Genomic DNA, 11,073 nt, shown 5'->3' with positions numbered 1-11,073 from the left:
TAAACGCGGTTACATGGTTTCTTTAATACCTGAAAGAAGTATGACAGTCTTAGAATAGCGAAATGCTACCAAAATCACATAGTAGCAGTTAGAAATTTAATTTTAGCCAATTATTTGATTTTATCCATGCCACTTGATTTTAACTATACCGGCAGAAATCACATTTTAGCCAGTATTAAACGGCTGGTATTTAAGCCACCCAAGAATCCTGAACTATAGCGGCTGAATATGTTGTTACGGTGGTTGACCAGCAGATACATTGAGATCCTTTTCCTGAAAAACTGATATCCCGTTCTTGGAAACTTAGTGCATAGATCTCAACAGGGGTAGATCCAGGCCGTTAGTCTAGGGGGGGGGGTTCTTCTCCGGAAGGGACAAAGTCGGTGTTCAACAATGGAAACAGAGAAAGATATTTAAAAAAGACACAAGAAAAAGACTTGCTTAGCCTTGCAAGTGATATTTCCTACATAGAGGGTTTCGCCAGTGCTTTAACTTTCCAAGATTTACCCAGATATTACGGATTTTTGGACCCTGGTAGGATTTTTTTCTATATTTTTGAAAATATAGAATGCCGTTTGCAGCGAGAATTAGGAGTTCAGTATGCAATGTAGCCATAATAGAAGCTCTATGTTAATTCTTCTTCCATTTTAACTGTACGCCTAAAAGACCGCGGAAAAGTCTGTAAATCTGTGAATTATCTGGACTATTTTACTACTTTGAAATAGCTATAGTGGGAGGGCGGTAAACAAAATCAAAATACAACGATGCTTACTTTTATTTTATTTTGAGCTATGCTTTGTGTCAAGGATGTATAGGAGAGAAAGGTTGTACCAAATTTATTTTCAACTGCTTAGTTCTTATCATAAGCATGGCTTACAAATCATATGAGGCCTAGAAGCTGTTTTCTATGTAATGCCAACTATTAGTCGATTTATTGCATTTCTTATAACCATGGTGTTTGGATTCGTGAAATTTTCCGATTTTCATGGGTAATTTGCTGGTAAAAAAGAAAAAATTATATTCTTTCAAATCGATATATATATATATATATATATATATATATATATATATATATATATCTATCTATATAAAAATAAGTTGTCTGTCTGTCTGTGGATGGATGGATCAGGTGACGTCACCTGAAAAAACTGGATCAGGTGACGTCAAAACTGAAAAAACTAAAAAAAGGCAAAAACTACAAAAAAAAACTAAAAACTAGTAAAAAAAATAAAAAAGCTAAAAAACTAAAAAAACTAAAAAAAGGCAAAAACTACAAAAAAAACTAAAAACTAATAAAAAAGCTAAAAAACTAAAAAAACTAAAAAAAGGCAAAAACTACAAAAAAAACTAAAAACTAATAAAAAAAATAAAAAAGCTAAAAAACTAAAAAAACTAAAAAAACTAAAAAAAGGTAAAAAACTAAAAAAACTAAAAACTAAAAAAAACTAAAAAAAAGGAAAAAACTGAAAAATAAGCTAAAATAAAGGTAAAAACCAATAAAAAACTAAAAAAAAAACTGAAAAAACTAAAAAAAGGCAAAAACTACAAAAAAAACTAAAAACTAATAAAAAAAGTAAAAAAGCTAAAAAACTAAAAAAACTAAAAAAACTAAAAAAAGGTAAAAAACTAAAAAAAATAAAAAATAAAAAAAAAACTAAATAAAAGGAAAAAACTGAAAAATAAGCTAAAATAAAGGTAAAAACCAATAAAAAACTAAAAAGAAAAAAAGGAAAAAACTAAAAAAAATTTTCATCTAAAAAACTAAAAAAACTAAAAAAGGTAAAAACTAAAAGAACTAAAAAAGAAAAAAATAAATGACGAAACTCAAAGAGAAAGCGACCAGGACAAAAGGAATGTTCGATTAGCAATCAACAAAGCACCGGGACACAGGGAGTATAAATGACGACCAGGACATAAGTAAAAAAAAAAAACTATCTATATATATAAAAATAAGTTGTCTGTGGATCTGTGGATCGTGGATCAGGTGACGTCACCTGAAAAAACTGGATCAGGTGACGTCAAAACTGAAAAAACTAAAAAAAGGCAAAAACTACAAAAAAAACTAAAAACTAATAAAAAAAATAAAAAAGCTAAAAAACTAAAAAAACTAAAAAAAGGCAAAAACTACAAAAAAAACTAAAAACTAATAAAAAAGCTAAAAAACTAAAAAAACTAAAAAAAAGGCAAAAACTACAAAAAAACTAAAAACTAATAAAAAAAGTAAAAAAGCTAAAAAACTAAAAAAACTAAAAAAACTAAAAAAAACTAAAAAAGGTAAAAAACTAAAAAAAATAAAAAATAAAAAAAAAATAAAAAAAAAGGAAAAAACTGAAAAATAAGCTAACATAAAGGTAAAAACCAATAAAAAACTAAAAAGAAAAAAAGGAAAAAACTAAAAAAAATTTTCATCTAAAAAACTAAAAAAAACTAAAAAAGGTAAAAACTAAAAGAACTAAAAAAGAAAAAAATAAATGACGACACTCAAAGAGAAAGCGACCAGGACAAAAGGAATGTTCGATTAGCAATCAACAAAGCACCGGGACACAGGGAGTATAAATGACGACCAGGACATAAGTAAAAAAAAAAATTAACAAAACTAAAAAGAAGGTAAAAACTACAAAAAAACTAAAAAGAAAAAAAAACTAAAAACTAATAAAAAAAATAAAAAATCTAAAAATCTAAATAAATTAAAAAAGAAAAAAAAAGGAAAAAAATAAAGGAGAAAAACAAAACTAAAAAACGAATGTATATACAGACCGGTACACCGGGATACAAATGACGACCGGGACACAGGGAATATAAATGACGACCGGGACACAGGGACACAACTACAACGGGGACACCGGGGGAAACAGGGGGATATAAATGACGACCGGGACAAAAAAACTAAAAAGAAAAAAAAACTAAAAACTAATAAAAAAACTAAAAAATCTAAAAATCTAAATAAGCTAAAAAAGAAAAAAAAAGGAAAAAAATAAAGGAGAAAAACAAAACTAAAAAACGAATGTATATACAGACCGGGACACCGGGATACAAATGACGACCGGGACACAGGGAATATAAATGACGACCGGGACACAGGGACACAACTACAACGGGGACACCGGGGGAAACAGGGGGATGTAAATGACGACCGGGACACTGGGACAGGGAATGGTCGATTAGCAATCACAATCAACAAAGCTCAAGGGCAATCATTAGAATCATGAGGTATAGATCTGAATACAGATTGTTTTCCCATGGACCATTATATGTTGCATGTTCAAGAGTCGGTAAACCTGACAATCTATTTATATGCAAAGACAATGGGACAGCAAAGAATGTTGTATATTCGCAAGTTTTACGTAGTTAAAACCATATATATATATATATATATATATATATATATATACTAGCTGTTGGGGTGGCGCTTCGCGCCACCCCAAACACCTAGTTGGTGGGGGCGCTTCGCGCCCCCCCAAGCCCCCCCGCGCGCGTAAGTCGTTACGCGCCATAATAGTTACGCGCCATTGTAGTTGTGTCCCTATGTCCCACCTGTGAATATAGATAGATATATATATATATATATATATATATATATATATATATATATATATATGGTTTTAACTACGTAAAACTTGCGAATATACAACATTCTTTGCTGTCCCATTGTCTTTGCATATAAATAGATTGTCAGGTTTACCGACTCTTGAACATGCAACATATAATGGTCCATGGGAAAACAATCTGTATTCAGATCTATACCTCATGATTCTAATGATTGCCCTTGAGCTTTGTTGATGGTGATTGCTAATCGACCATTCCCTGTCCCAGTGTCCCGGTCGTCATTTACATCCCCCTGTTTCCCCCGGTGTCCCCGTTGTAGTTGTGTCCCTGTGTCCCGGTCGTCATTTATATTCCCTGTGTCCCGGTCGTCATTTGTATCCCGGTGTCCCGGTCTGTATATACATTCGTTTTTTAGTTTTGTTTTTCTCCTTTATTTTTTTCCTTTTTTTTTCTTTTTTAGCTTATTTAGATTTTTAGATTTTTTAGTTTTTTTATTAGTTTTTAGTTTTTTTTTTCTTTTTAGTTTTTTTGTCCCGGTCGTCATTTATATCCCCCTGTTTCCCCCGGTGTCCCCGTTGTAGTTGTGTCCCTGTGTCCCGGTCGTCATTTATATTCCCTGTGTCCCGGTCGTCATTTGTATCCCGGTGTACCGGTCTGTATATACATTCGTTTTTTAGTTTTGTTTTTCTCCTTTATTTTTTTCCTTTTTTTTTCTTTTTTAGTTTATTTAGATTTTTAGATTTTTTATTTTTTTTATTAGTTTTTAGTTTTTTTTTCTTTTTAGTTTTTTTGTAGTTTTTACCTTCTTTTTAGTTTTGTTAATTTTTTTTTTTACTTATGTCCTGGTCGTCATTTATACTCCCTGTGTCCCGGTGCTTTGTTGATTGCTAATCGAACATTCCTTTTGTCCTGGTCGCTTTCTCTTTGAGTGTCGTCATTTATTTTTTTCTTTTTTAGTTCTTTTAGTTTTTACCTTTTTTAGTTTTTTTTAGTTTTTTAGATGAAAATTTTTTTTAGTTTTTTCCTTTTTTTCTTTTTAGTTTTTTATTGGTTTTTACCTTTATGTTAGCTTATTTTTCAGTTTTTTCCTTTTTTTTTATTTTTTTTTTATTTTTTATTTTTTTTAGTTTTTTACCTTTTTTAGTTTTTTTTAGTTTTTTTAGTTTTTTTAGTTTTTTAGCTTTTTTACTTTTTTTATTAGTTTTTAGTTTTTTTGTAGTTTTTGCCTTTTTTTAGTTTTTTCAGTTTTTTTTTAGTTTTTTATTGGTTTTTACCTTTATTTTAGCTTATTTTTCAGTTTTTTCCTTTTTTTTAGTTTTTTTTAGTTTTTAGTTTTTTTAGTTTTTTACCTTTTTTTAGTTTTTTTAGTTTTTTTGTAGTTTTTGCCTTTTTTTTAGTTTTTTTAGTTTTTTAGCTTTTTTATTAGTTTTTAGTTTTTTTTTGTAGTTTTTGCCTTTTTTTAGTTTTTTTAGTTTTTTAGCTTTTTTATTTTTTTTATTAGTTTTTAGTTTTTTTTGTAGTTTTTGCCTTTTTTTAGTTTTTTCAGTTTTGACGTCACCTGATCCAGTTTTTTCAGGTGACGTCACCTGATCCACAGATCCACAGATCCACAGACAACTTATTTTTATATATATAGATAGTTTTTTTTTTTTTACTTATGTCCTGGTCGTCATTTATACTCCCTGTGTCCCGGTGCTTTGTTGATTGCTAATCGAACATTCCTTTTGTCCTGGTCGCTTTCTGCCCCTTCTGCCTTGAATCTGCAACTGGATCTCAAGGACACTCTTTACCAATGTAACCAAGGTAGCAAAGCACTGAGCTAGGATCTAGTGTTTTATTTCTATTTAATTTTTCAGTTGCAGAAGTTTGTTACATTAATCTTTTACAGAGATAACTACGCTGCAGGGCTTAGTTATAATCTAGTCTAATCAGCTGTTGTTTAGTCAGCTACCTGAGCTACCATAAAAATATAGGCTAGCATAATTTTTGCTTAGGAGCTAGGTTAGGTGAAGTATCACATGTGAAAAGTTTGGTAGCTTGGAACGAATGGGACTATCAAAATGGGCCTATCCCATTTGCAAATGTGTTAAATTACTTAGTGTATTAATCATCAAAATAGTATAGAATCTTTCAATGTGATTTTGTTCTATTAGTAGGCCTACTGATTAGATTATTGTTTTTTAATTGGTATATTCTTGAGGGAAAGAACAAAGAAGAGGATTCCATGCATTTTATATTAGAACTTTTCAACCATAATTGACTCTCGTCAATTTTTTTACATTTTGATGAACTTCACAGCTTTTTGCTGATTTTACGAGTCCGATACTACGATGGTGAAGATGCAGCTAGTGCGATGGAATTAGATAGTGAAGAAGATAGAGAAACAACGTCAGCTAAGAAAAAGTATGCCCGATCAAGGTCCAAGTTTCAGTCTAGTTGGCTGAGAATGCCTGAGTTTTCAATTTGGCTTCCAAGAGATAAAGCTAGTGACGAAAAGGGATTTTGTACGCACTGTAAAAAGAGCTTTATTTGTGGAAAAACTGAACTTGGTAAACATACAAAATCTGCAAAGCATCAGGAACTAGTGAAGAGTATAGACTCTGCAAACGAAGCCAATGTCCCCATCATTCTTGTGTTTGCAGTTAATCTTAAAGACGTTGAGACTACGGAAACCAAGCTGGTTGCCTTCCTTACCGAGAATGACTTGGCTTTTTCCCTGATAGAGAAGCTAGCACCACTTGTGAAAAGCCTGCCAAATAAGTCTGTAACTCAAAAGATTGCTCTTGGAAAACAGAATGCAACTACCATTGTTCGTCAAGGGCTAGGGCCTTATTTCAATGAGATGTTTTGCAAAAAACTCGAGTCAACTCAGTTCACGGTCATTATCGATGAGACAACTGATGTCAATGTGGTGAAACAACTTGTTGTTGCCGTCATATCTTGCAACTCAGAACTTGAAATAGAAGTTGACCTGTTAGACATAATCGAATGTCCTGACTCTAGTCCTGACAGTCTTTGAGTTTTTCGAGAAAGATATCAAAGATAGAAAGATACCACCCGAGAACTGGATCGGCTACTGTTTGGATACCTGTAATACCATGTTTGGCTCTGACAATTCTGTAGTCAGCAGGATCAGGGCACATTATCCCCAGATCACCTTTATAAAGTGTAGTAGCCTTGTGATGCACCTAGTAACATTTTATGCCTGTGAGAAGCTACCAAAGGGGTTAGAATATTTATGTCATACCATGTATGCCCATTTCAACATGAGTACTAAGAGAAGGACCAACTTTGTTTTTTTTCCAAAGATTTACAGACACAGATATCTATCGAATGCTCTTGCCAGGGCAGACACGTTTCCTTTCCCTTAAATTTTGCATTGATAGGACTGTCGAAAAGTGGAGTCCTTTGCAACTCTACTTCCAAGATTTCGGTCTCGAAGACCCTATTCACGCTACCGATGGAGCTGCACAAGCGTTGGCTAATCCACTTCTGAGAATCCAGTTTGAATTTGAAAGCTATGTTCTGGAATTAATAAATGATTTTAGAAAACTCTTCCAGAGCGAGAAGCCGCTCTTCCATCATATAAAACCAGAAGTGGAGCTGCTGATCTGTAAATTGGCAATGAACTTTATGAAAGCAGCTTACGTCCGAGGGACGTCTGCATTAAAGTTATACCCTGAAAATGTCAGGGAACACCTTGCTTTGGAAGAGGTATATCTTGGGATGCTCACCTATGAATCTCTGGAGACGTTGCAGTCAGACCGAAGAACTCCCACTGACGACCTTTCTGTTAATTTGGTGTATGAGTCAGCCCCTTTTCTTTAGGTCGAGGTGATTAAGCAGATATAGCAAAGATTCATATTTGACGACAAAATGTTCGTGCACGCTGATCTGTTAGACCCTGTGATGACCACCGACTCAGCAGCTCCAATAAAACAATCAAAATTTCTTCGCAAATACAAGCTTCCGAACTAGAATGCTAAAAGTGTTCATGACGAATGACGGGAAATCCTGGTCTCAGACCTGCCCAAAAGTACTGAAACTTTGGACTTCTGGAGAAAGATTTCCAAGATCAATACTCCAACTGGAAGTCCAAGGCTTGCAAACGTCATGGTTGTGATTAGGTATTTGCTAGCATTCTCAAACACCGTCACTGAACGCTTTGTTAGTGTCCTAAAACACATCAAAACTGATTCTTGAAATTGTCTCTCATCCATTTTGCTAAAGACTGCAATGCAAACGAAGGTAGGGATGAGAGGGATGAACGGTTACCCCATGTCGATTATCCTGGAACAAAAGCTGACCAAAAGAATCATGTCGGTCTAGGAAAATGCGACGGATAAAGAGTGTCAAACGCTAGTTAATATTCTAAGTGAAGCTCTTGTTTCCCGAGCTGATGCCGTCACCGACATACAGTGGTAGCTGATTTCCGTTGTATCCCAGTACCCCAGAAAATGGCTGTTTGTTTATTATACAGCACCGTATATTATGGTTAACTGATATCTGTATCCGTTCTAGTCACTAAGCGTGTATTTTCTCAAAATTTTGAGGCTTTCAAAGGAGCTAGCTTACGAGTTATGGCCTTGATAAGTTCTAATAGATCTACCGTACATAAATATCAATTCATCGAGCTTTTTTAGCCCAAAGTAACTGCAGATCGTAGTTTATCACGGTAAAAGGACAATCTTTACTGAGTTAGGTTAGTTGCCTTATTGTTCAGACAACGGGCTGATTCGTATACCATTTAACAGAATATTGTATGTTTAAGCATTACCATCAGAGAGAGAGTCTAGACTAGAGACTGAAAAACAAGCGTCCCGAGATATACTCTAGTCCAACTCAAGCAAAAGCGTCACTGACACATTTGGTTTCATGAAGTTGTACTCTTTTTCACAATGAGATAGTTGCGGAAGTCATTTAGCTGTTCAAAGGCAACGAGATACTCGGCGACATTCTGGACTATATGAAAAATATCCATGAACTGTTAAACATCGGTCTTACAACTCTTTTTGTATCTTCGTGGGGGGGGGGGTCCTTAGTTTCATTAAAAACACGAAAAGGGAGAAACAAGATGCGAACTCGGAAGACAACTCTGGGTAAGAACGCACTTACTGATTTGCAATGCAGCTTGACGATATTTTTGGTGAAATTCAAGTAGCCAGCGCATCATTTGTCAAACCATTTCATTTATCCTCTTTCACACCACCTTTTACAAGGAATGACTAAATATAATCTTTAGCTTCTTTTTCTTGTGTGACTGTCCACGGATCCAATGGAATCTTTTTGGAGGGCAGCATTGAACTCCCGGAAGTATTTCAACAGTGCATACTGCTCTGCTTGCAGCAGCTTCTTACCACAAGAGTTCCATTGGAACAGATTTTTGTTATGGATTCTTTTAACGGAAAATGTGACGGATTTTTCGTTCTCAATCATCGGAATTTTATGGATTTTCGGTCTACCAGAACGGAAAACTTGCCATCATAAAGTGCAAATACCATAAAGTGCTTGTGAGGGATTTGCTGAAATTGAAGAAGGAATTGGAAAAATAGGACAGGCTAAACTTGTACAGCAGCTAAGATGGCTATGTCAAAGAGTACAAATACCTATAATAGACAAACATGGGAAGATGCAGTAAGTATGACCATCCAAGCATTAACTAATGGTATTTTGGGATTTTAACTAGCCTAACAAAAAGACTAGCCTATGAATTTCCAACCCATCTCCTTGGCTGTATCATCTTTGTCTCCAATCTTTTTAAAGCTTTTCTTGAGCTTTTTTACCTGTAAAATAGCAAAGCAACTGGAAAGATATTCTTTGCACCCAGATTATGAAAATAGGTCTAATGTGGTGCAATATCTTGAGAATAAACTTGGGGGGTCAAGGTGAAACTTTCAAGGGGTGCTGGGGGAAGGAAGGAGCCTCCCATTTTTGGTGAAAATCCAAATAGACTACTTTTGACTATCTTGGAGAGGGGTAGGTCAGGAAAAGGAAACTCAGTAACAAATCCTAGGCCAAAAACATACTGTTGGAAGGCATTGCAAAGCTTTTAGGCTACATGCTAGATTGGTAGCCTATTTCCAAGCTATATTGGTAGCCTATTTCCAAGCTAGCTGGTAGAATTTCACAAAACAAAATTATACCTTAATTTTCAGCTTTCAGTTTCTTTTTTTCTTGTTTTAGTTTTGAAAATGCAATTCATTTTGTTTGAGTAGAGTTTTAGGTAAATATATCCCAGTTCATATTATTGACTTACCAATAAAAAGAACATAGCCTACCACTTGGTGCCTTTTTTATACTCTATGAATATAATAATTGCTTCTATTGCAAATTCAAATTTAAGCACTTTTTGACTTTGGAGCTGAATAATTTTGGAAATAATTTTGGAGCTGAGAAAAGGTAGTATTATTTTTGGTAAAATTCTAGTTGACTGACTTCTTGCTATCTCTGAACAGGTTTAGGTTAGGAAAATGAAACTTTCATGGATGGGTCTACAGGCTAAAATATGTCACAGGAAGGTATTTTAAAGTGCCCACCTCCACTCCTTCTCCCTCTAGAGGGCCTAGAAATGTGCCTACATGACAGGTCTATACCTATTGGAATTTTGACATAACTACATTTTACCTTAATTTTCAGTTACTAGTTGCTTTTTCTCTGCTTTTAGTTCTGAAAATCCCATTTCTTTTATTTGAATAGAATTTTGAGCCATATCACTGTTTTTTTTTCAAAATTTAGGAAATGTATTTGCATATCTTTAAAACCTTATAAAATGGGATTGAGCAAAGTTATGAAGCTGAAAACAATTTTGTTGTACTTCAATTAAGCAGAAGATCTATTTTGCAACATTACACTTTTATAACACACATATTTTTAAAGGTCATCAAAGGTCAGGGCCCTCTAGAGGGAGAAGGAGTGGAGGTAGGCATTTCAAAATACCTTCCCAGGACATACTTTAGCCTGTACACCCATCCCTGAAAGTTTCATTTTCCTAACCTAAACCCTTTCCAAGATAGCAAGAAGTCAATTAACTATAATTTTACCTTATATTTTTGAAAACAACCAAGAAAATAACACTGAGAAAGCATAATATTATTTTCTCAAAAACAATGAATAACTCATACTTTAATTGAAAATTCATCATTTTTAAGAGCTCAGAAAGTGCTCAAATTTGAATTTGCAATAGAAGCAATTATTATATTTGTAAAGAGCTAAAAGGACATTGAGTGGTATTTTCAGTTTATTGGTAAGTCAATAATATGAACTGTGATAGATTTAGGATATCACTGGATTTTTTTTTTTTCTTCTAAATTTTTGAAATGTATTTGCCAATCTTTGAAATCTCATATATTTTGATTGAGCAAAGTTGTGAAACTGAGATTACTTTTTGAACTTCATTTAAGCAGAAGATCTATTTTGTTAGGTTCCACTTTCATAACACAAAGATTTTTAAAGGTTAATGCCCTATAGATAGAGAAGAAATAGAAGTAAGTATTTCAAAATATCTTCCCAGGACAAACTTTAGTCTGT

General features: G+C 33.6%; 1 protein-coding gene across 1 annotated transcript in view; it reads left to right on the top strand.

Moving 5' to 3' along the window:
- The first annotated feature begins 9,022 nt into the window (after positions 1–9,022).
- LOC136031783 (pre-mRNA-splicing factor RBM22-like) overlaps positions 9,023–11,073 on the top strand; it is a 44,500-nt gene continuing 42,449 nt past the window's right edge. The window contains exon 1 of the mRNA XM_065711560.1: positions 9,023–9,180. Coding sequence (XP_065567632.1) covers positions 9,127–9,180 — 54 coding nt within the window. The 5' untranslated portion in view covers positions 9,023–9,126. The remainder of the gene's footprint in view (positions 9,181–11,073) is intronic.

Source organism: Artemia franciscana, chromosome 10 (genome assembly GCF_032884065.1).
Source record: "Artemia franciscana chromosome 10, ASM3288406v1, whole genome shotgun sequence".
Classification (NCBI taxonomy): Eukaryota; Metazoa; Arthropoda; class Branchiopoda; order Anostraca; family Artemiidae; genus Artemia; species Artemia franciscana.
This window is presented reverse-complemented; position numbering and strand designations above follow the sequence as displayed.